Source organism: Sciurus vulgaris (assembly GCF_902686455.1).
Source record: "Sciurus vulgaris genome assembly, chromosome: 10".
In the NCBI taxonomy this organism is placed as follows: Eukaryota; Metazoa; Chordata; class Mammalia; order Rodentia; family Sciuridae; genus Sciurus; species Sciurus vulgaris.
The window spans coordinates 46723767-46750860 of NC_136470.1; the positions used below are offsets into that span (position 1 = coordinate 46723767).

Consider the following 27094-nt stretch of genomic DNA (forward strand, 5'->3'; position numbering starts at 1 on the left):
TCATAAATCATAATGTCACCTGTTTCTTGGAAAGAAACATCTCTAATTTCTTGTCCTGAGTCACCACGGTCCTTTAGTCTTCAGTTAAAATCTAGGTAGATATCAGTTAACCTTGTTTTTTAATTCAGCAAGGTCTTGGCCATATTTCTCATGGCTATTGCTTTAATTGGCTTTAGTCACAGCTTCTGTTGATGTGGAAACAAAAACACAGTACCTGACACCCAGCCAGAGTTCTCTCAGAGCATTTTGCTCTGAAGCGTGGCATTGTTAGGGCACACTGCTTCTACGGTCATGTATTATGCCTCTTAATTTTTTAGTGTGAGTCATAATATGGTCCAATTTGAGGTGAATAATGGCTGTGCCTGTTCAACCTCTGTTTTCCACTTCAGACCACTATGTAAATGACATACTCATCTACTTAAGCAGTGGGCTGAACAAAAGCTTGAGAAAATTGTGAAACGGCTAAGCACCTGTGTGAACAAATAATCTTTTCTTTCGGAATTTCTATTTCAGGAGGAAACTATTGTGACAAGACTCATGTCATTGTAAATCAGCCCCTGGAGGGAGAAGAAACACAGAAATGGGACATTGAAATACTGTGAGAATCAACACCATCCCTAGAAGGAGCAAAGGAACCTCACCTCCCTCACTGACGTATGCATGTGGAAAGGAAGCTACTGTGTCCGCTCTACTGGACTGCTGTGCAGAATGAACTTTTCCTCAGGCACCAAGGCTGATGTTCTTTCAGCGTGCAAAAGCTCAAAATATTGTTGCCAGTTTCTCAGTGTTCCTATGAAGAAAATATGATTTCTGGGAAAGGTTTTATTCCTGATGGATTCCAGTTGTGGTAAGCAAGTTTCCTGAAGTCTATATTTTCTTTCCTATCTACCAAACATGAATGCTATTCCTGATAGCCCATTATAGGATGTTGGTGATGCTGTCACCTGTATTAGCTATTAATATCCTATTGGACACCTGTGTGATTGCAAAGCACAGGAAAATAAACATACTTCTGCAAAAAGATGAATAATTTTAGCAACATCTGAAAATGTATTTAAAAAGCCTTCCTATTAAGCTGCTGCTGCTGTGTGTAAATAAGCCTTCAAATTTCTATATTGAAGCTTTTATAACAGAAACATCCCATGAGTATTTAAATATTTTTAACTGGCTCCATGGAGGGACCTCAGCTTTGTTAGGCAAAAGGCACCAGGACTGGTATATTCTCTGTGGCCATTCTTTGCTCCGTCTTTCAAACTGAAAAAGCACATAACCTTAGAGTGCCAACCTCACACTTTAGCACTGAAACAGTGGTCACCTGTCTTGGTGCTGAGACCTTGCCCTGGATTTTGCCTGATTCGCCCTTAAGGAGAAGTGTTCATAAAGAGTATGTCACTTTTGTCTGCCTGAAATAAAACTCTACACGTCCAAATTTACTTTTCAAGTAAAGGTGCAGTTGTTTCTCTACTCATTTTCACTCCCATTTTAAATAGCTTATATTAAAGCAAAATCAGGAAATAATTTTTTATTTAGTTTCCAGTAATCATTACCACCTTTAACCACACAATTCACAAGCATTTTCCCTCCCAAGTTGGATTTAAACTTTCCTTGAGACAATTGTTTCCTTTATTCCCAACTTTTGCCAGAAAGCAGAAAAATACTCTATTTTTATATAGAAAGATTAAATTCTCTAGTGATATTTTTAAAGATATCAACTATATGCACTTTAGAATGTAAAAATAGCAATAGTTTAAACTCAAAGACCCACTATATTGAGTATTTTTATAGACTTGGTGTTCCCATGTAAATATTTTTTCCCCTTCAGTCTCAGGCTCTTGTCATCCTTTAAGCAGCATCTAAAAAACTCCTTTATGGTGACAGATATTGAGTGCCTCTCATGGGTTTGGCTGTATTATTTAATGAGACTTATGCTACAGGGATAACTTTATTTTGACGGGGGGGCTTGTGTATACACCAAGGTATGTATATTTCCATTGTAAAAAAACAACTTAAAATTTTTCATGTTAATAGTTTTAAAGCGCCTTCTTGGCTCTAGAACAATTTTAAAGAAGTTGTTACTTCCAAAGAACAAAGGTTAATAACATTTAGTTCTACATGATACTTTTTTGGAGTTGTGCCTTTTCTACCACACTGGATTAAATAAACTTGTCAAAAATACAGTTTTGTCACATTCTGGGATATCTTGTAATTTGGTTTTTGTTTTGGGTTTTTTTGTTTCCCCCCTTCCATGTTCCCATATATTGATTAGGGTTGGTAAATAAGGACAGTTGACATTTTTCTCCTACCAACATCCCATAAAAAAAAAAAAAAAAAAAAATATATATATATATAAAAAATAACAGGTATTTGATTACATAACAGCATTAGATTACTTGGAGTAAACATTCTGTCCAGAGGGATAATACCAGGCTTTCCTTTTCCTCATCCGTAGTAAGCTTCAGGTCCTTGACGGAAATTGCTGAACTGTTCCAAATTTGCTTCAGTGCATCCACATGTGAAAAAGGGAAACGAAGTCCATGAGACTAAAAAAGGATAAGTTTAATTTAAAAAAGTTAGTTAACTGAAGTTGCATTTTCATATAAACCTTACATTGTTAGTTTTGATACGCTTCAAAACTTCAGATAAGCTCTTTACATCAGATGTAATTAGAGAAGTCACAAAAATTGCTGATTTTCATTTAAATCAGAATGAAAATCATTGTAAATTAAGTAGTGGTATTAATCATTTAAAATGCCTTACATTTATTTTACTTTTCCTATAAGGCTACAGGTTTCAGCTAGTATGTTTAAAAACTGGTCTGTATCACAGAATTGTCTGACTTAACCATATCAATCATATCAAGATCTCTGTCAATCATATCAAGTAGTAAGTCCACACTGCAGCCATAGAAAGCACATTACATATAAATAAAAAATAATTGATTTCTTCCCAGCTACCACCCAAATCACAGCAGACATCTGCAGTTGGAACAAACCTCTATTTCCTCATTTCCCATCATGTGTATTTCTCTCCTGTTCTTGAGAGAATGATAGATGTAAACCATCTTTTCTTGAGCTTCATCCTTTAAAGAAAAAAATGGTAAGTCATCAACAAAATATTGAGGGCTTTAATACTAGAAGGATTTTCTGGTAAGTCAACACCAAGAAAAGTCTTAAAGCCTTGGTGCGCAAATGAAATTACTTTGAATCTGTAAGGAATCCTTTGGGCAAAAAGCTATATGTGTAGACATATACACACTGTATAATTCATTAATGGGAACTTAAAAGTCATTATTTTAAAAGATAGCATCTTCAGGAACTTGAGTTATATTAATTATATCTACACTCTCTTTGCATCCAGAAAAAAAAATTACAAAAAATTCAAGCTGGTAATTTATTTTTATTTATTTATTTTTTTGGGGGGGATGGGTATCAAGGATTGAACTCAGAGGCACTCAACCACTGAGCCACATCTCCAGCCCCATTTTGTATTTTATTTAGAGACAGGGTCTCACTGAATTTCTTAGTGCCTTGCTTTTGCTGAGGCTGACACTGTACTCAAGATCCTCCTGTCTCAGCCTCCTGAGCCTCTGGGCTCACAGGCATGTGCCACAGGCCTGGCTTAACTGCAATTTATAGAAAAATGAGACTTGAATTGTGATAGCCTCCCAAATGATCTCTACTGTCTCCTGAAACCTTTTCTCATTCTTTGTTGCACATCATCTCAAATTAATTGGTTATCAAAATAACTAGACTTTTTATAATAGTGTATTTTTGAGGTTTTATTATGTCAGCCCCTCCAGGTCTGGCCCTGATGGCTGGTACAAAACGATTAGGAGACATGTAAATTCCTCCTCAATCATTCATGGGGCACCTTCCAAATGAGCTGAGTAAGAACAGGGGTATGGGACAATCCCCAAGGTCCTTAGTATTGTATAGGAAGCTTTAAGAAACCATAAATGCAGAGGTTCTAACCCAGACCACAGGAAGCCCAGGAATTTTAATTTTTAAAAGCTTTCTAGGAGATCCAAGATGGCGGACTAGAGGGAGGCTGCGTTCCTTGTTGCTCCGCAACACCGGATTCAAGCAGAGGATATCTGTTTCTCGGTGAGGCAGTTTTTGCTGCTTATCGATCCCCTGCTCTTTACCCCATTTGTCTGCTGTGATCACCTGCAGTCTGCCAACATATCGACGCCTTTGTTGAGAGCAGATTGCTCACTGTCAGGCATCTATCATCTGCCATTTGCCTGTCTCTCGCCTGTCCATTGCCTGCCTTACGCCTATCTATCACCCAATGCTCGAGGTTCACCTCCCGATCGTCCGACAACTGCCAGCAGACTGACCGCAGATCGTCAGTGGAGAACCAGCTGCCTGCTGCTGCCTGGAAGTTCACTGTTACAGTACCTGCAGGTTTGATTACACGTGGCTGCCGCCATTTTGAGACAACAGCCAGGCCCTGTTAGGATCCCTGGCCGGACTGACTGAGTCCCGTCTCCAGGATCCCTCAGCCTGACCGATCACTCCCTGCCTCTGGGGCCCTCACATCAACTGACTGCTCCCTGCTGCCAGGACCCCCAGACCAACTGACGGCGCCCTATCACCGGGAACCCAGACCAACTGATTGCACCCGACCTCCAGGATCCCACAACCATACAAAACACACCCAACCTCCAGGACCACTGCCGGACCAACTGCATCCTGTCTCCAGGACCTCCATCTGACCACGTCCACCCCTGAGCTGTAGCTCCCCATTTGCCAACATATTTGGAAGCCAGAGCAGCCATCTTGGATAATCCTGGAAGCTGTAGCTCTGATCTTCGGGTGGGGCAAATCCCATCCTGAGACGCCTGCTGGAGGCTTGAAGCTCACTGTCAGGGGCTATTTAGTCTAGGATTGCATAGTGTCTGATTTGGGCCCTGCTAATATTGATCTCCCCTTAAAGAAAGGATTTTGGAAACCTATAGGGCCACTATAAGCCTATAGGGGGAAATCTGCAATACCCCAGATCTGCAGCGCTAGAGGGAAGATACATGAACAACATGAAAAAACAAGGGAAGAAAATGATCCAAACAAATCTAGATTCTATAGTAATAGAATCCAAAGACAGTATGTTAGAAGAAATGTCAGAAAAGGACTTCAGATTATACATGATTAAGATGATTCGCGAAGCAAAGGATGAGATAAGAGAGCAAATGCAGGCAATGAATGATAATACCAATAAGCTGAAAGAGCACATGCAGGAAGCAAAAGATCACTTCAACAAAGAGATAGAGATTCTCAAAAAAAACCAAACGGAAATCCTTGAAATGAAGGAGACAATAAACCAAATAAAAAACTCGATGGAAAGCATCACCAACAGACTAGACCACTTGGAAGACAGAACCTCAGACAATGAAGACAAAATATTTAATCTTGAAAATAAAGTCGCCCAAACAGAGAAGATGGTAAGAAATCATGAACAGACTCTCCAAGAACTATGGGACATCATGAAAAGACCAAATTTAAGAATTATTGGGATTGAGGAAGGCACAGAGATACAAACTAAAGGAATGAACAACCTATTCAATGAAATAATATCAGAAAATTTCCCAAACCTGAAGAATGAAATGGAAAATCAAATACAAGAGGCTTACAGAAGACCAAATGCACAGAATCACAACAGATCCACACCAAGGCACATTATAATGAAAATGCCTAACATTCAAAATAAAGATAGGATTTTGAAGGCTGTGAGATAAAATGATCAGATTACATATAGGGGGAGACCAATACGGATAGCAGCCGACTTCTCAACCCAGACTCTAAAAGCTAGAAGGGCCTGGACCAACATATTTCAAGCTCTGAAAGAACATGGTTGCCAACCAAGAATCCTATAGCCTGCAAAACTAACCTTCAGATTTGAAGATGAAATAAAATCCTTCCATGATAAACAAAAGTTAAAAGAATTTACCAATAGAAAGCCTGCACCACAGAATATTCTCAACAAAATATTCCATGAGGAGGAAATGAAAAACAACAATGGAGATCAGCAAAGGGAGGAACTACCTTAGAGAAAAACCACTCAAAGGAGAAACCAATCCAACTTAAAAACCAAAAATAGGCCAAATGACTGGGAATACAAATCATTTCTCAATAATAACCCTGAACGTTAATGGCCTAAACTCATCAATCAGAAGACATAGACTGGCAGAATGGATTAAAAAGAAAGACCCAACAATATGCTGCCTGCAAGAGACTCATCTCATAGAAAAAGACATCCACAGACTAAAGGTGAAAGGATGGGAAAAAACCTAGCACACACATGGACTCAGTAAAAAAGCGGGGGTTTCCATCCTTATATCAGATAAAGTGGACTTCAAGCCAAAGTTAGTCAGAAGGGATAAAGAAGGACATTTCATACTGCTTAAGGGAACCATAAATCAGGAAGACATAATGATAGTAAATTTATGCCCCAAACAATGGTGCATCCCTGTACATCAAACAAATCCTTCTCAATTTCAAGAATCACACAGACCACAACACAATAATTCTGGGTGACTTTAACACACCGCTGTCACCACTAGATAGATCTTCCAAACAAAATCCAACCAAAGAAACCATAGAACTCAATAACACAATCAATAACCCAGTCTTAATAGACATATATAGAATATTCCATCCATCAATGAGCGGATTCACTTTCTTCTCAGCAGCACATGGAACCTTCTCGAAAATAGACCATATGTTGTGCCACAAAGCAGCCCTTAGGAAATGCAAAAAAATAGAGATACTGCCTTGTGTTCTATCAGATCATAATGGACTGAGAGTAGAAATCAATGACAAAGTAAAAAAAAAAGGAAATTACTCCAACACTTGGAGACTAAATAATATGCTATTGAATGAAACATGGATAACAAAAAACATCAGGGAGGAGATTTAAAAATTCTTAGAGGTCAATGAGAATGATGATACAACATATCAAAATCTCTGGGACACTATGAAAGTGGTACTAAGAGGAAAATTCATTGCATGGAGCGCATTCCAGAATAGAATGAAAAGTCAACAATTAAATGACCTAACACTACAGCTCAAAACCCTAGAAAAAGAAGAACAGAATAACAACAAAAGTAGTAGAAGACAGGAAATAATTAAAATCAGAGCTGAAATCAATGAAATTGAAACAAAAGAAACTATTCAAAAAATTGACATAACAAAAAGTTGGTTCTTTGAGAAAGTAAACAAAGTAGATAAACCCTTAGCCACACTAACAAAGACAAGGAGAGAGAAGACTCAAATTACTAAAATGCATGACGCAAAAGGAAATATCACGACAGACACCACTGAGATACAGAACATAATGAGAAGCTACTTTGAAAATCTGTATTCCAACAAAATAGAAAGTACCGAAGACACTGACAAATTTCTAGAGATATATGCTCCTCCCAAACTGAACCCGGAGGACATAAATGATTTAAACAGATCAATATCAAGCAATGAAATAGAAGAAGCCATTAAAAATCTACCATCCAAGAAAAGCCCAGGACCAGATGGATTCTCAGCTGAGTTCTACAAGACCTTCAAAGAAGAACTCATTCCAATACTTCTCAAAGTATTCCAGGAAATAGAAAAGGAGGGTACCCTACCAAACTCATTCTATGAAGCTAATATCACCCTCATAACCAAACCAGGAAAAGACACATCAAGGAAAGAAAATTTTAGACCAATATCCTTGATGAATATAGATGCAAAGATCCTTAACAAAATATTGGCAAACCATATCCAAAAACATATTAAGAAAATTGTGCACCATGATCAAGTGGGGTTCATTCCTGGAATGCAAGAATGGTTCAACATTTGTAAATCAATAAACGTAATCCATCATATCAATAGACTTAAGGATAAGAATCATATGGTTATTTCAATTGACGCAGAAAAAGCATTTGACAAAATACAACACCCCTTCATGCTCAAAACACTAGAAAAAATAGGGATAGAAGGAACATACCTGAACATTGTAAAGGCTATTTATGCTAAGCCCATGGCCAACATCATTCTTAATGGAGAAAAACTGAAACCATTCCCTTTAAAGACAGGGATGTCCTCTTTCACCACTTCTATTCAACACTGTCCTCGAAACTCTAGCCAGAGCAATTAGGCAGACTAAAGAAATTAAAGGGATACGAATAGGAAAAGAGGAAGTTAAGCTGTCACTATTTGCGGATGATATGATTCTATATTTAGAGGATCCAAAAGCTCCTCCAGAAAACTTCTAGACCTCATCAATGAATTCAGAAAAATAGCAGGTTTTAATCAACACGCATAAATCTACAGCATTTTTATACGCAAGCGATGAAAAAGCTGAAAGGGAAATGAGGAAAACAACTCCATTTGCAATAGCCTCAAAAAAAATAAAATACTTGGGTATCAATCTAACCAAAGAGGTAAAAGATCTCTACAATGAAAACTACAAAACACTGAAGAAAGAAATTAAGGAAGACCTTAGAAGATGGAAAGATCTCCCATGTTCTTGGATAGGCAGAATTAATATTGTCAAAATGGCCATACTGCCAAAAGTGCTATACAGATTCAATGCAATTCCAATTAAAATCCCAATGACGTACCTCACAGAAATAGAGCACGCAATCATGAAATTCATCTGGAAGAATAAGAAACCCAGAATAGCTAAAGCAATCCTTAGCAGGAAGAATGAAACGGGGTATCGCAATACCAGAACTTCAACTATACTACAAAACAATAGTAACAAAAACAGCGTGGTATTGGCACCAAAATAGACAGGTAGATCAATGGTACAGAATAGAGAACACGGACACAAACCCAAATAAATACAATTTTCTCATACTAGACAAAGGTGCCAAAAATATGCAATGGAGAAAAGATAGCCTCTTCAACAAATGGTGCTGGGAAAACTGGAAATCCATATGCAACAGAATGAAACTAAACCCCTATCTCTCACCCTGCACAAAACTCAACTCACAATGGATCAAGGACCTTGAAATCAGACCAGAGACCCTGCATCTTATAGAAGAAAAAGTAGGTCCAAATCTTCACCTTGTTGGTTTAGGATCAGACTTCCTTAACAGGACTCCCATAGCACAAGAAATAAAAGCAAGAATCAATACTGGGGTAGATTCAAACTAAATAACTTTCTCTCAGCAAAGGAAACTATCAGCAATACGAAGAGAGAGCCTACAGAGTGGGAGAATATCTTTGCCACTCATACTTCAGATAGAGCACTAATTTCCAGAATCTATAAAGAACTCAAAACACTCTACACCAAGAATATAAATAACCCAATCAACAAATGGGCTAAGGAAATGAACAGACACTTCACAGAAGAAGATGTATAAGCAATCAACAGGTTTATGAAAAAATGTTCAAAATCTTTAGTAATAAGAGAAATGCAAATCAAAACTACCCTAAGATTTCATCTCACCCCGATTAGAATGGCGATTATCAAGAATACAAGCAACAATAGGTGTTGGTGAGGATGTGGGGAAAAAGGTACACTCATACATTGCTGGTGGGGTTGCAAATTAGTGCAGCCACTCTGGAAAGCAGTGTGGAGATTCCTTAGAAAACTTGGAATGGACCTACCATTTGACCCAGCTATCCCATTCCTCGGCCTATACCCAAAGGACTTAAAATCAGCACACTACAGAGATACAGCCACATCAATGTTCATAGCAGCTCAATTCACAATAGCCAGACTATGGAACCAACCTAAATGCCCTTCAATTGATGAATGGATAAAGAAACTGTGGTATATATATACAATGGAATATTACTCAGCTATAAAGAATAATAAAATTATGGCATTTGCAGGCAAATGGGTGAAATTAGAGAATATCATGTTAAGTGAGATAAGCCAATCTCAAAAATCCAAAAGAGGAATGATCTCACTGATAAGCGGATGATGACACTTAATGGGGGGTGGGAGGGGGACAAGAATGGAGGAAGGAGGGACTGTATAGAGGGAAAAGAGAGGTGGGAGGGGTGGGGGGGGAAGGAAAAAAATAACGGAATCAAACATCATTACTCTATCTAAATATATGAATATGCAAATGGTATGCCGTTACTCCATGTACAAACTGAAACAACATGTATCTCATTTGTTTACAATAAAAATAAATTAAAAAAAAAAAAAAAAAAAAGCTTTCTTGCTCATTCCACAGTCAGCCAGTTTTGGGAATCACGGGCTACATGGCAAGGTTACAGAATGTAGACTTTGTTCTTTGTGATCTATGGGATTATAGGTTGAGAAAAAAATATTAACAAAACCACCCAAAAAAAGAACGTATGCACTGCAAATGATCAGATAGGGACTAAAGCAGGGGTTCTCAAGAACATGGCCTGCATTAGGATGGGAAGCCAAGACCAGACACGTTCACATGAGAGAAATGAAGGACGGGATGAGGGGAAGCCCTCAAATATCCAACTTGCAGGAAAATTTGGAACAGTAAACTTTGGGCATTATCTGACCAGAGTAATGGTTATTAAACTGCACACAGATGGATTCCTGAAGGATAAGAGCAGGAACCAATGTTCCTTTGAATAGCTGAGCCCTGCGGTGGAAACACACTGGGAATAAAGGAAATCTTCCTTGGATACTCACAGATTGATCCTGATCTGGCCCTACTGTGAGGATGATGTGATCTTTAAATTGCAGACTCACTACGCTGTCCAACCTTGGTAACTTTCCACCTGGAAAACACCAAAGAGAAATCCAGCCTTGAAAAAAGGAAACCAGCCATTCGAACTTGCTTTCAAAGGTACAACTATTTAGGAAACTAATGGTCTGCGGGTGAATACATATGAGTTTACCACCTATGGAGCTCATCTTTATTGTTAAAACAGACATACAGTTAGATAAATGTTAATGAGTACATTCAACAGGTAAAAATAATGCAATCAAAACATGATAGCTACAGCAGTAGACTGGGACATACTGCCATCTGCACTTATTTCTCCAGTTTCTGTCCTCTATGAGCTTTGTCTACACAAGGGACTGCCTGAGTTCAAATTGTATCACCCCACCAATTCTTAGCTATGTGACCCTGGAAGTCTAAGTAGGTCAAGTATAGTGTCCAATAAAAGCTATCTAATAAAGTTCAAAGAAAAAATAGCCACTCTTTTCTAAAGTGGATTTAACTTAGTGAAAAAGCAGCCACTACAACTGATAGACCTTACAGGGTCTTCTGGGTGGGGAGAGTCTTAAGGAGGTATAACTTTATGGACTAGAACAGCTAAGACAAGGAAACCATTAGGGAAAACATAGTGGGTCATAAGCTGGGACTGAGCAAATTCTGTTCTGCTAAAGATTAAAACACTGCTGGTAAAATACTTGGTTTGAATGGGTACAATAAAAATCTCTAAACTTCCTTCAAAGCATTGTATATTTCAGTGGTTCTCACCTGGTGATAACACTTATAAAAATTAGTAAAAATATACCTCTCACTCAACACTGAGAAAGAGAAGCAGCCTGTGAGCCAGCCTGGCAGCTGACAAGGCCTTTTACAGAGCAACAGTGTCAGACAGGACCACCCTAACCAGGAAAGATCAAGACAAAAACATTCTAGACCTGTATCTGAACTCAGGCAAAACTAAGAATACTGTCCAAACCACCAGTGCTGCTGCTGACCTGTGGTAACACTGTGTTACTCCTACCCATCAGACAGGATTTGGAATCCGTCTTCCTGACAGCATCAATCCAGAGCAATGCCCTGCTTCCTTGAGTGTTCTCCAAAATCACTGAGCTCAGACCCACATCCCTGAGTCCTTCCTCATGCCCTTCCAATAGTGTGCAGTCTTCTCTTTTGCAACAAGTGAATAAATACAACTTTGGGTTCAAGAGTGTGTTCTCTGTGGCCTCTCCTAAAAGATACTGACATCATCTATCCAGAGGGCACTGTCACTTGCAGGCTAAACCTATCATAGATTAGTCACCTGGGACTTGAAGAAGGTCAGTGATAACCTTCAGCTTGTATTTCACCTGATGATGACAACATTTTACCTGTCATTGCCTTAATTCCAACAAGGTTATTTCAGTGTTCAAGTTCTTGAAACTTCTTGAAGATTTTAAGTAGCAGAGTACCCATAAGTATACATATTCCTCACCCAAAGACAGGGCTCTTATTTTCCAGCATGCTCTAATGTGAGTTCTTTGCAAATGACTTGTGAGGTCCAGGATGCTAACTAATGAGTGCAGCACATTTAGTTAAGCACTATATACTAAGAATGGATTTAGGTCCACATTAATACTTCCATCTGCTCAAAAAGGAGCCTGGCCAGGAAAGCCTCAAATATCCCCTCCTAGTCCCACCCACCTAGAAGAAAACAGAAAGCTCCACCTGGTGTCAACAGCTCTGTTCCATCTCCCATGTAGTAAGGGGGTAGTCTGTGCATAACAAAATCTTTCTTCATGTCTGATGAAAGTAGTTCTTTGGTGCCTTCCAGCCGGTCTGCAAGCGTCCTCAAAAAGCCACTTAATCTTCTTGTTGCAACTGTTGTGGTTTCCACCTGCTAAAAACACAGAAGTGGGTGTTGGCTGGAACCCAAGCAGAATTTACTGCCCAGGTCCCAGTCTCCACGGTAGTATGCTGAACCTACACACACTGCAGACATGATTCTGTATCATTTCAAGAGGGGACATGAATAACCAGGGCTCTTAAGAACATTAACCTATTACTTCTTTGCAACTTGTTCATCTTATGCGACTACTATTTTATAAAAAAGAACCATTTTCAGGATTTTGCCTGGAAAGAGGAATCTTGGACATAGAGAGCAGTCTGGCCCTGCCTTTGAAAAGCAAGTCACTATCCTAAGACAGTGAATGTAACATTTGCTCCACCCTGCTCTTATTCAGTGATCTTCTCAAAACGAACCAAACTGTACTCCTGTTTCAAAATGCAAAAATGGACAGGAATGCCTGCAGGTTTCTTCTTTAACTTGTAGTCTGATGCATGCCTAATATACAATTCTCCTGGCTGATTTATTCAACCTGCATTCCACAATGCCTGCTACTATCACTGTAAAATAAAGAAGAGCTGTTTATGCAACACCCATGATCTCTGGTTGGTATCCCTTCTTTCTGTAAATCATACAGCTCAGTAGGCCAGCGCAGCAGAAGAGCGTGGCTCATCCTGGATCCCCATAAGATAGGGCTTCAGCTGGCCTGGGCTGAGGCTGCCACCTTCATTTCTACCTGCCTTTTTTTACTCTTACCATGAGCAGCTGCCGGGGTATTCCAGTCCGTAATGCTACATCTTCCTTTGCAGTATCAAACACAAGCCCTGAAATAGTGTCCAAAAGGAAATCTCCCCATGAACTAGAACACATAACACGAAAAAGAATAAAAGCCAGTGAATACATACAAATATATGCAAAATACCCATTACTAATAAAACCAAAAAGTACAAGTGGGGTTCCAACCTCCCAGCCCAGGCCTTCTGAATTCAATTATTTTGATGTTACTCAACATAAAAACCTAAGATCTTCACTGATCATGCTGCTTCTCTCTCTGCAGGCACTCACTTGGGAAGTTAAGCAGAAAGCTAAGCTAGCTTCATGATTTTTCTAAAAGATACCAGAAAATGAATCAGATACTGTCATAAGAAGTTCAAGGGAAGTTTTAACACAAGTATCTGTGAGGAGCTTTGTAGGAAATTTAATTCATGGGACCTAGAAAAAGTATCTTTTATGCAATAAATCCAACAGAAATATATTTAGGGTAATAGCAAGATCTCCAGACTATGTAATTAGTCTGAAAAGTGAAATGTCACATTTTCCACTGCACTTAAGGGAACCTGTTCCTTAGTAAAATATCCACCAACAACTATTTCAAAAGAATTGATTTCTACCAGTGGTTTTACTGGGGTTGATGTAGAAGTCCATGGTCAAAAATAACATCTTGGGATAAGCATCAGTGCTCAATTACTTGCTTTCTAATTTGCTTTCTCTGGGGTAGTTAAAATTGGCTCATTCTTAACCATGTGCCAGTGTATGAAATGCTCTCTGTGGGGTTGCCCTCTTTAAACATTTCTTAGCATGTTTAAAATTTTCCTGTGTTACCAGCAGATTTCAAATTGCTGGCTATGTGCAAAATGGAAATTCACAGTATGACTTTTGCTTCTCACTCAGTAAGGAAAATTAACACTTTCATGCTCCCCTCCTGATAAAGTGGCAAATTAGGACAAAAGCCACTTGAGACGTACTTTCCCGAAGGTATCCACTACCTGGTGGTCTCCCTGCTTTCTGACTCAAGGCCACATCTTTTAATTGAACTTCAACTGTAGGACACATGCAGCAACATAAAATACATACTTCCTTTGCACCCTTATAGGTGAAAATCATACAGCAACAACTCAGAGGAATTCAATAGCAGTTAAATAGTGCTCTGTTCTCTAAATAAAGTTAGGATAAATCTCAGGACTTTCCAAAATTCAGGAATAATACCTCTTAAGGGGTTCACTTTGATAAAACAGCCAAGTTAACCTGCTGTTGCCCCATATAGCAGGCCCCAAATGTTCCAACAGTGTTGCCATGAGAGGTGTTAAGATGAGGCCCCAAATCTTCACCTTCCTACAGGAGCTGACTGAGCCCAGGCTCAGCAAAGGTCTTTGAGTTACACAAGACACAAGTCATAGTCTAGTCTAGACACATCAGTTGTGGTGCCCAACCACAGCCATGAACAGCAACCTCTGTAACTTATAAAGTTCTCCCCACTTTCAGGTGACTGGATAAGGGTGAGATGGGATCCAAGGTAGCCTACCAGATCTTCACTCTCGGGATTGGGAAACAGAGTGAGTCAAGTACTTAACAGCAGAAGCAAATAGGTTCAGTGATACAGAGGGAAGTCAGAAGTAACTGATGACAGCATGTAATAAGACAATATTGTGAGTACACAAAGCTGAGGAAAGAAAGGGAGGGAGCAAAAAGCAATGACTAGAAAACCAGATGGTGACAATAAAAGAAATGAAAGAGAAGCAGAGAGAATTCAGGAGCAAGTGGGTAACAGAGTAACATTAATGAAGGGGTACAAGAAGATGGATGGATGTTCATGGGGCAAAACAATTGGTTGCTAAAGTCCAGAGCTGCTCTAGACCCAGAATGAACTTCCGGTTCCAGACTGTGGCAGGGCCCTTCCACAGGCTCTGTGACTCACTCTCTCAATTGCTCTGCTCCTGTGAGCTGGACTCAGACTTCCTGTTCCTCACACTTCAAGAAACCTAAATAGGCACAGTGACAAAGGCCTTTTTTTTTTTTTTTTTTTTGGTGCTGGGGATTGAACCCAGGGCCGTGTGCATATGAGGCAAGTACTCTACCAACTGAGCTATATCCCCAGCCTGACAAAGGCATTTTTTCTGAATAGAAGCCTAATAAAGCTTGGACCTTCTACTTGTGGGCAAAGACTTGTGGGTTAGTTCTTAACCTAGACCCAATTCCAGCCAGTTCCTCCAGTAAGGCGCGTAAGCATAGGGGTATCTCATACTGAAAAGTCAAAGAAGTAGAGGTATGCTTAATAGTTTTGCAAGTTATGGCTTTGAACATAGGAGAGGATCATACTATCCCTTGGACCTAGAATGTTCTCTCCTACCCTGACCTTCTGACTCACCCTTACTTATTCACACTTCAGGACTCACTTAGGGTTGGTGTCAACTCATTTCTAAAATCTTCCCTGACACCCCAGCTTAGCCAAGTGAACTCCTCTATGTTCCAAGGGTATCTGCAAACCTGAGACAGAATTTATCACACTGTTTGGCAACTACTTACACATCCATCCCCTGATCCTGCCACCACTTCCAAAGTGTCCGCTTCCTCAAAGCCCATCAAAATGTAATGTTTGCATTCCTGACAACTGGCAGGAATAGTGCATGCCTGCTAAATAAATGAACTAATTCCTGTCATGGTTTGAAGCAGATCCTTTTTTTTTTTTTTTCTTAATGGTGCTGGGGATTGAACCCAGGGCCTTGTGCTTGTGAGACAAGCTCTCTACCAACTGAGCTACATTCCCAGCCCTTAAGTGGATCTATTTTTATCTCATGTGCTTTTAGTTCCTACTGTTCCAGACTGCCTTTCCTACTTAAATTTCATGAACTATAAAAACTGGAACTCTTAAGAAAACAAGAGGTTTCAAAGGTTCCAGAATTTTTGGTGGGAACCTTGGAAATGTTTTGAAAACAGACAGTGGTAATGGCTGTGTAAATCTAATGCCAACAAACTCTACATTTAGACATAGTTCAAAATGGCATATTTTATGCTATATATATTTTGCCACAGTAATTTTTTAAAAGTGGCAGGGATGGAGAGGGAGAAAGAGAGGGGAGGAAGAGAGAGACACTTGAGATTATAAGCCCAGCCTGGCATCACTAACACACTGAAAAACCAATAGCTACAGGCTTTTTCTTTTCAAACTATGGAACCCTTTATTCAGGCAATTCCCAGTATTCTATACAGAGTAAGATCCATGATGTTCCTAGGAACAAGTCCAAAGGGCTGATCACACACATGGGACATCAAAGGAATATGAGTCAGCAAGGAGACAGAAACAAGAGGATGTGGCCAGCTCCCTCGGGTCCCTCCTGAATGTGGCTACTTGGGCCATAACTCAGAACTTCCTGGGATGCTAGGCTGAGGGTAGAGCATTTACTTGTTCTGGTAGGTGCTGATGGTCACATGAGTAGAGTGGGCCAGCCCTGGAGGAGTGTCCGCCTGATGAATAGTCCCTCTGGGGAAGTACAACAAATCACCTGGCTAAAGGAGAAAGAAAAGGTGGAAGAGTTAATAAAAGCTATACTTCTCAATCCTCTTCTTTTGGTACCAGGATTTAACCCAGGGGCACTTAACTGTGAGCCATATCCCCAGTGCTTTTTTGTATTTAAAGACAGGGTTATGCTGAGTTGCTTAGGACCTCGCTAAGTTGCTGAGGCTGGTTTTAAACTTGTGATTCTACCATTGCAGCCTCCCAAGCTGCTGGTATTATAGGTGTGCGCCACCAAGCCAAGCTAGTCCTCTTTGTTTTAAAGAGATAAATACAGGCATTGAGCTTCAGTTCTCCATTCAGATCCACTGCTTCATGGGACATTCTCTATCTGGGATGTGGTGTCTGGCTTCACTGTGTCCATGAGCTCATCACTCTGACCCACAATCCACAAGAAACTTTTAAGCCTAGGTTCACTGTATTTATTCTTAAGATGACACCAGATATACCCCAAACTACCCTGCCTGATTCTGGGATCCAGGAAGGTGTTCCTGGGGAGCATACTCCCCTCCCTCCTGGTTAAGAGTGGGGCTTGTCATACCGATGCTTCCGTTTATGGGCTGGTGACCAGGGTAATTCACTTACCTTCTCTAAGCTTCAGTTTCTCTTTTACTAGAATGGGGGTAACATCCCCATACTCCACACAATTAAGGAGATGCAGTTTTCAAAGATCACAGGGTAATGATGGGTATGTGCCTGTATTACACATCTTGGCTGCCACATTGCCACCCTACAATTTTTGAGCTCTTCCAGGAAGGGTCAATTACCCATTCTACACTCCCCAAAGCCCAACTTTGCAAAGCACCGAGCATACAACATGGATTCAGAAAATGTTAGGAAAAAAAAACCTTGTTTGAACTTACAAACTAGACATAATGAAAGACTATCTTCTTGGGCAGATACACCTGCTCCATTCTATCCCTTTTCCCAAACCAGCAGACAGAAATATTCTTCCCCAATTACTCCTTCCCTGAGCTACCTCCTCCCTAATCTCATTGAACCTACATTCACTAATTGCCTAGAGAAGGAATCTTGAGAGCCATTCATCTCCTCTCTGTAAGTAAGGGAAGCAATCCAGCTCAATAGATAAGTCCAGGAGCCCTAGAGACAGACCTCAAGAAATAGCACCTTTAAAAGAATTTTAAAGATTTTCCTCAAAGCAAAAGACAATATATATTTATATATATTTTTTGGTTGCTTATTTGTTTTAAATTCTCACCAGGCCGACAGTACTTCAGGTAAATAAATATTTTACTGATACTTAAAACCACCATTTACTGAGTGTCTCCTGAGTGACGTACGTATACATGACATTCATTCCACAAACATTTGATCAAGGCTCTCCAGCCCTCACTGGAAAAGGCAAGGAAGCGGATCTCCTGAGAGCCTCCAGAAGGAATGTGATTCTGCCAACACAGTGGAGACCACTTTTAGACTTCTGGCCTCCAGAACTATAATAAATATGTGTTATTGAAATAATTATTACACCAATACATTCTTACACATCTCATCCATGTGATGTCATCCTTCAATCTTCACAGCTTGCATGGTAAATGTTATGATCTCCATTTTAATTAAGAAGAAAAGGCTTAAATAATTTCTCCAAGTACACAGGTTAAGTGACAACATCTGAATTCAAACCCAGCTCTGTCAGACCCCCAAACACAGGGTGGTTATTTTTGCTATGGGGGCTGTCTTCACCCTGAAACTCCTGGTTTGGCAGAGGTATTGTACTGGCTAGCACTGGAATAGTGGGGGAAAAGGGTGATAAGGGCTTCAAGACTCTCATAGTATCTTCCACATACCTCTCCCAATCAGAGTGACCCAGCTTTTGTTTGGGCAATTACACAAGATTTCATTTGAAGAGGTACACTGATTAAAACTTCACATGTAGGTGCCTATACACACTTCAAAACAGTGTACCTCGGAATGCTGTCTTTCTTCTCTCAGGAGTCTCAGAGCTTCCGTTAATGAACAGTGTTCACTGAGTGTTTAATGGGCATCTGTTCGATCTCCTCCTCCAAGTCCCATGGCAACAGTACAGAGAATTCACATCCTCCCACTTGAAGACCACTATGAAGCCTGACTTTCTTCAGCAGGACAAAGAGCCAGGCTATCAGCTTGAGCAACTCAGCCTTGGCCTCAAAGACCCCAGATGGCTTAGTCTCTAGCTTAAATACAATCAATCAAGAGTCTACTAAATGTACCTTACCAAGAGCAGGCATGGGCAAACTCTTTCTGTATAGTATTTTTGTCTTGAGGCCACGTGTTTTCTGTGGTAACTAATAGACTGTAATGCAAGCAGTCACAGACATACTTTAGGAATGGGTGTGGCTTTGTGCTAGTAAATTCTATTTATGAAAAACAAGCAGTATGCCAGATGTTTGGCCCATGGACCACAGTTTAGTAACTGCTGACTAAAGACATATAAAACCAAGGTTACCTTTATTGTTGTTGATTTATTTAAGTACAACTACAATATAGGTCCCTATATTATAGACTGCTTCCCCCAGTTCTTGGCATGTAAGCAGGCAAAGATCTTAAAATCCAGAAGCAGACATAAGGCATTGACAAGAATTCTACATTAATTATAACTTCAAGATGCAAGAAATGCAAAAACAATAACTATATGCAAATAATTCCATTGCAATATATTCTTTTGCAAACATCTCTGGCTTGAATTGTTTAACTGCCACTAACCATTGTTTAATTGCCACTAAAGGAAATTAAAATAGCGTTTTCTAAGAAAGGGTATAAAGTTTAATTATGAAGCCTTCTTATACTTTCAGGTTTTTTCTCAACAACCTCTCCTGCTGGGTATTGGCTATGTTCCTATCCACACTAACTGCTCAAAGACAGATTTTTTCTCAGCAGAAAGATGCCAATGCACATGATAAACCCACCTGGCTCCCTGGAGGAAGAATCCTCAAGAACCTTCGTTAATTACTATTTTTCCAGTAACTATATGTAGGGGAAAGAAAGGGAGTGCCGAAGTAGTCTGCTGTATAATCAGGAGGAATGTCACATTCGAGTTTTTGCAACCATAAAACTGAAAGGATTCCTGGCTGTGCTTTGCCTAAGCAATTTACAATGCATGCCAACTGCTGTCTTAGATGTAGAGAAACTGCCCAAGGCCAAATCTTCCATTTTTTTTCCTGGAGAAGTTAGTGGTACACTGAATTAACTTTATTTCTGTTAATTCGGATCATATATGGTGATAGGTTATTTGAGAAATTAATGTAATACATCCTTATCCTCAGCTCACTTCTCCAAGTGCGAACCCCCAAGACGACTTCAGAAGTTGCCTGAGCTGGCTCAGCTGCAAGGAGAGCCAGCCTACCTCTGAGTCCCAAGGACACTCTCCCACAGGGATGGTAACACAAGCTCTAAACCTCACACCTCAACTTGTCTTAGCAACAGAGACAGCCAGCTCACAGAGGTGCCCATATGGTCACTCCGTACCTTCAACGTGAATTCATGTGTTGGAGTGCCAATCCTGGCCTCAGCCTCCACGCTGTACTCACGTGCCAGGGCCACTGTGGGTGAGTAAAGGCGCCAGTGCTTCTCTCCCTCCAGCTGCAGGATGAAAACCTACAGAAAGCCACACACACCCGGGAGGTCAGAGAGTTTCCTGACAACTAACAGGCAAAGTCTTTCAGAATATTAGTTCTTTGAAAGCGCTTAGACAAATCCTAAATTTCAGATAAAAAAGAAAGAATCTGAAATGCATGTCACTTCACACGATAAAAATGGCCACTACCAGTTTTAGTTTTTTAAAACAGGTCATGGTGAATCCTGATACTGAACAGATATTCATTTTTTTCACTCACTAGAGCATTGTCAATTCTGAATATCAACACTCTCACTCCTTTAAATCTTCTATCAGACATCTGAAAGCCCATAACCTCAGAAGGAAAAGCCAAGTTTCAGCTATTATGGAATGCCTAAAATATTTGAAAAGGGCCTTGGCAAACAGGAAATTTTTTTTTATTGTTTTATTCAGCCAAAGATACTTTAATGCTCTATTAAGAATAGAAATAAAACACTTTTGGAAAATGTACCATCAACTTGGTCTCAGAAGGGGAAAAAAGGACTTTTTACTGTTACCTCTGTGTTCACATACCTCATATTTTCACAAAAATAAAAAGTTAACCTAAGTCAGTTAACTTTTTGGAAACCATACAACAGTGAAATCAACATTTGTTAAGGTGCCAGTGCTTAAATTAAATCATGACCTTCATTCAGGCTGTCCCAAGTTTTCTATACATGGAAAATATATACATATTTTTGGCAGCTACTGAAAAAAAAAAAAAAAAGAAAGAAAATGAGAGCAGATGCAAAGAGTATGTGTGATCTCATTATATTAAAGACCATAACTTGTGAAATTAAAGAAAAGGCTAATTACCTTTCTATAGAATTCAGTAAATTCCTTGTTTCAAAAGGATGAATGTGATGTTCTTTTATTAGTAGGGTTGGAAACAATCTCTCCCTTTGAGAGGAGCAGGAAATCAATTTAGAGGGATTTGTTTTGGCCCAACATTTAGATGAGTTCAAGATCTCCAGAGAGTGACTATAAAGAACAGTCACAAACATGGTCCTGCAGACTTAGAGAGTAATGTGAATCAAATCACACCCTAATGACTCCAAGAGCAACCTAACAACCATGCTGTCAACAGCTCACTCTTCCCCACACTGGACAATGTGCTTCTCTCACCTCGACATCATCATAGTGGGGAGGTAGGCCCTGAGATCCTCCGGGGGTTATGTACACATTGGAGCCAACCAACGAGCCAAAGTAACATTCCAGCTTCTCCTGGATCCGCCAAAGCTCATCCTTTAAAGAAAAGGGGTGGTGGGTGAAAAACAGATTAGAAATAAGAGGAAACAAATGTTTTTGTTCACTTAGGGAGTCTTCCCTTTACAATTATCATAGGTAGACAATTAACCAGTGAAAGGGCCCTCAAGAATCTTCCCTTCTAGCACTATTGAAAAGAAGAGAGCAGAATGAATCAAACAACATTGCCCTATGTAAATGTATGATTACACAAATGGTACGCCTTTACTCCATGTACAAACAGAGAAATAACATGGATCCCATTTGTTTACAATAAAAATAAATTAAAAAAAAAAAGAAAAGAAAATAAGAGAGCAAATAAGACTGGCAAGGCAGTGACTGGGAGTCATGAAGGATTTTAAGCAGGAGAATGACATGCTCCAATTGACATTTTTAAAAGCTCACTCTGGCTCTTGGGTGGAAAACAGATCATACAAATGCAAGACACATACTGGAAGCTACTGAGATAGCAGCAGATGAAATATGAGCAGGATGGCAAAAGAGGGATAGAGACTTTGATAAGACTTTTGATAGAGACTTTGAAAAGCCAAGAGGAACTCTGGAAGTAGAACTGACAGGACATGCTGGTGGATAAAGGCACATGGGGGGAAAAAAAAAAACCCTGGGTTTTTGACCTGAGCAATAAGCTCCCAGTTCCATTCACCAAGACAAGAAAGGCTTACTAAAAAACAAATTTTCAGGAGGGAAAAAAAAAGAGCTCCTCACCAGAAAGGTTAAATGTGGAATGCTAAGACCACTCCCCTCCCCTCAGTGTTGAAATGTTTTTAAGTAAGTTTGAAGTTTTGGCAGGAGGTAAGGGCTGGAGATTTACATTTGGGAACTGCCTACACAAAATGATTATTTAAAGCAATGGAAGCAGAAATGACAACCTAGGAAAAGGTCACAGACAAATGAATTAAGAACCAGCCTGAGCAATGTTCCCTCTCTCTAGCCACTAATGAACTCTTCAGGCATAAGGCCGACTGATGTGCCTAGATAGGAGTTCTGTTTTCCTGTGTGTGTGTGTGTGTGTGTGTGTGTGTGTGTGTGTGTGTGTGTCTGAGAGAGAGAGAGAGAGAGAGAGAGAGAGAGAGAGAGAGAGAGAGAGAGAGAGAGAGAGAGAGAGAGGGGGCCCAAGACAGGGAGGCAACAATTAGGCCATATAGATATCAGCACTTCCTATGGGCCAGGCAGAGCCTCTAAGTGCTTTAATACATATTCATTGTATAGCCCTCACAACCACCTGGTCTCATAAGGCAGTTACTACCATTATCTCCAGTTTACACATGAGGAAATTGAGGTAACAGACACACAACTATTAAATGATGGAGTCAGGATTCAAATTCAGGCAGATCAGCTCCACAATCCATGCCTTTAAGGTAAATGAAGAAAAGATGAGTCACCTACACTAAAGAGACTAAAGTTTTAATCATACAAATGTATAGTGCCTGGCACGTAGAAGATATTACAACATTTTCAGATATTGACTGAGCATATATATCAACTGCAACTTGAGAGTCAATTCTACCACTGGACTGAAAGAGATCGATAGTATTAAAAATACCAAGTGGGATGAAATGGGTTAGCATTATTAACAACAACAACAACAACAAAGCGTTGGGAGACATCTTTATATAGACCACTGGGTTTCTTTATTTTAGATCTGAAAGGTTCTCCCTGACACAGGAAAATAACTTAATGGTAATTTAATGGCCTCTGAATAGCTCAGAAGAGTTTACAGAGCTACCAATGAACCTAATTTACTTCAGGGAGAGGCCAATAGGACCTGGCTTTGTAATTATGTTTGTATAGTAACTGGAACCACTAAGAAACCAGAGATTTTCTCTTCCTTTCCCGATGTCCTGAGAGGTCTTTCAGGACCAAATGGGCAACTCTGTTTCCCAACTCAAGTATCATTCAAGATCATTCAGGTGTGCAACTGATGTAAACATGTTTCTTCTTCTTAAAGGTTACTGCAAATGCTATCAATTGTACAGTTTTTCTGTTTTTCTTAGACTTTCAGCTTCTGAATCTGCCAACAGTGATCTACTAAAAGGAGGAGTTCAATTGTAGTTAGAAGCGAGGTGACTGATTTCTTTGTAAGGCAAAGCTACTAACACCCCAACTCATCTCAAAATCCATTTGAACTACAAAGCAGTATACAGGTGTTACACCACCAACACTGACTGCAGCCCAAGGCAGGCCCCTGTGTCCTGTATACCACAGACTCCTACTGTGCACAAAGATGCTGAGGACAGGAAGATAAGCGAGAGGGGTGGTGGAGATTTCTCTCCCATCTGGGTACATCGTCCTCCACTGACCTCTCTCCAATTCCCAAATGTGAATCTCCACAGAACCAAAACAGAATGCCATGGCTCAGACCAGAATTCCGCTCATATACCTGAAGAAAGGCTAAATGTTCATAAGTTCTACTACTTTCAACACACATATTTTTCAAAGTCTAGCAGGAAAATGACTTAAATGTGGAATCAGAAACACCAGACTAATTCAGAATAGCTATGGAAAGTATTCAGAATATCTAGATTAATAAGACTTAGACAGAGGAGACTCAATAAACAATGGGCTAACTGTTCAGGCTAACACCCTCTCAACCTAACCAGTATAAACCACCTCTGGACTTCTCTTTTTTATTTTTTAAACCTTTATTTTTAAAATTTATTTTCATGCAGTGCTGAGGATTGAACCCAGTGCCTCACACATGCTAGGAAAGCGCTCTACCACTGAGCTATAGTCCCAGCCCTGCACTTTTCTTTTCTGATGTCACAGGCTCATTCCTAAACACACACGCACACACTAAACTTCCTTATAACACAGAATTTAGAACTCAGCTTCTATGTAAGAAGGTGAGTCCCTATAGCTTTTGCTATCCCTCTCCTTGGCCTATACCCAAAGGACTTAAAATCAGCATACTACAGTGATGCACCACATCAGTGTTCATAGCTGCTCAATTCACAACAGCAAGATTGTGGAACCAACCTAAATGCCCTTCAATTGATGAATGGATAAAGAAACTGTGGTATATATACACAATGGAATATTACTCAGCCACAAAGAAGAATTAAATTATGGCATTTGCAGATAAATGGATGAAGTTGGAGAATATCATGCCAAGTGTGATAAGTCAATCCCCAAAAACCAAAGGCTGAATGATCTCTCTGGTAAGTGGATGATGATTCATTATGGGGGGGTGGGAAGAAGGCAAGAATGGAGGAAGGATGGACTGCATAGAGGAAAAAGAGGGATGGGGTGGGAGTGGGGGAAGGAAAAATAACAGAATGAGACAAACATCATTACCCTATGTACATGTATGATCACACAAGTGGTGTGACTGTATTCGTGTACTATCAGAGAAACAACAGTTGTACCCCATTTGTGTACAATGAGTCAAAATAAATAAATTTTTTAAAAAAGTACTGGTGGTAGAAATAGGGGAAAAGCCAAAAACTTCTAGTCTAGCATGAAGGCTGGATTTGGGCTGAGGAAGCTCATCCTTTCTATAATTAAACCCAACCAAAGAAGAGAGTAAATGGGGCAAAGGAAACAGGTTCTTGACCACTGGGAACCCTAGAAGGGTATGCGAGGCTTAAATAGACAAGCAGAGAAAAGCCCTGAGGGCTATGGTTCCATAGTACAGAAATGAAAGCCACAGAGGACACCACACATGGGTCAAATGATAAATTTCTGATTTATTACCAAATTATATGCAATCAATTTCATTGAATTACTTATATTCATAGTTTTTAGGTTTCTAAAAACCACTCTTAAAAAATGCTACTCCTAGTCAGAGTCAAGAACTAGCTTAAAGAGAAGCATTTTAAGTATGCTAAATTCAAATCATTACTAAATGATTTTCTAAATTCAAATCATTACTTTGTTTGGGAAAATATTTATAAATTCCTCCTGGGGGATTAGAGCCAATAGGCTGGCGTTATGGGGACATTTCAACATTTTAAGATTGCCTGAGATGTAACAATTAAAATCAGAACTTGTCCTGAAGACTCTAAGAGCACATGTACTTCATCCAGAATATAAATAGGTTCAAGACCCTTTAGACAAGAAAAGGAAGGGCACTCACTAGAGGAAACGTAATGGGATCTAACAAACCACTCCTGAGTTAAACTATAAGAAATAGTATTGGTAACTGATGGCAGAGTCCCAGAAACCATAACACAGAGAGAATCCCACCCTCCTCAATACGGAATCTCCCAAACCCCACTTTCTCCTCCCACGCTGCCATTTGCATCCCACCACTGGCTGCACAGGGGTTTCCCAATGGGAATGATAGTATCTAAAACTCAGATGAGACCCTCCACGATTTGGGGCTGTCATGAAAAGGTCTTACATCTCTAAAAAAGCAGATTACCTCATCATAAATCTGCATTTTATAAATGCAGGATGTGAGTATAGAGGTGGCAAATTATTTCCCAAATGTCAATCACTGATTACAGAACAAATTTGAATCAGAGTTATCCCCCACTTATGACTGTCTCCCTAGGAGAAGTTTCAGGACCCCAACCTTTAATGTCACCAGTTCAGCTGTCAATAAGGGAGAGAAGACTCTTTCTTAGACATACATCTGTATATGATCAGGTCCCAGCTCTGAAGCCTCTTCTTAGAATGATGTAGGAAGTAAAGGGAGGCAATTTCAAGAAAAATAGCACCCTGATGCTATCATGCATTAAACTGTAGTAATAGAACAAACCACACAGAAATCCTTACAATATACAAAAACACAAATCAGTCCACAGAACATGATCCCGAAGGTGTAATGTTACTTTAATAACTTTACAAACTCTCAACAGAATTTAGCTTTTGCAGCTCAATAATACTCAACCATGTCCACACTTAGTTACTGTAGATTCTAACATTTTAGCCAAAAGATAACATAGACTCTTCAGAGCTGGAATGCATTTAACGACCAACTAGGTGCTACCCCTTCCCCAAATGGCAGGAGGCTCACCATATTCACCTATGAGCTGATGTGTGGTCAAGTATGAAGACCTGCAACAGGGAAACTTGTTACCTTAAATCTCTGAGGTTGGTGAAATTGAATTGTTGCCCTTTTCTGATCAAAATCTTTTCTCAGCTGAAGGAAGTGTGCTTTTCCGTCTTTATTTAAAACCTTTTTCTTCCCATGGACACACCGACAGACATTCACATCTCTTCCATAGTATATACCCTGGCTGCACAGACTCTTCAGATCTGTCAGCCTGAACAGGGACTGGTAGTATGTTGCCAGTGCAGGGTCATCCCTCTGAATGAGAAGGGGCTTCTGCTCCCAGAATTCCTGGAAAAAAGTCTCTGCCTTGATGGGTGAAATCAAACTTTCAAAGAGACCACTGGGGCTCTCAAAGTTTAAGATGGAAGGACCACCAGCTGCCTCTGCCTTCCCCTGCTTAGAGGGGACAGGACTCTCTTCCTCCCCGTTCCCTGCAGGCTTCGCTTTCTTTGGCATTGTCTGTCTTCAAGCAGGAAGGGAATGCAAAC

General features: G+C 39.9%; 2 protein-coding genes across 3 annotated transcripts in view; one reads left to right on the top strand and one right to left on the bottom strand.

Annotated features, from left to right (window-relative positions):
• The window catches only part of CRYBG3 (crystallin beta-gamma domain containing 3), a 107453-nt gene extending 105257 nt beyond the window's left edge, over positions 1–2196 (top strand). For both annotated transcript variants that reach the window (XM_079100531.1, XM_079100532.1), the window contains one exon: positions 514–2196. In XM_079100531.1, coding sequence (XP_078956657.1) covers positions 514–602 — 89 coding nt within the window. In that variant the 3' untranslated portion in view covers positions 603–2196. The remainder of the gene's footprint in view (positions 1–513) is intronic.
• On the bottom strand, positions 1408–27094 carry RIOX2 (ribosomal oxygenase 2). The gene is made up of 9 exons (XM_079100545.1): positions 26631–27094; positions 21467–21586; positions 20215–20343; positions 16642–16745; positions 13218–13320; positions 12344–12515; positions 10609–10697; positions 2993–3079; positions 1408–2540 (listed from the first exon to the last, which is right to left on the bottom strand). Exons 1-9 carry the CDS (start codon positions 27060–27062, stop codon positions 2382–2384), a joined length of 1395 nt encoding a protein of 464 aa, XP_078956671.1. The 5' UTR covers positions 27063–27094; the 3' UTR covers positions 1408–2381.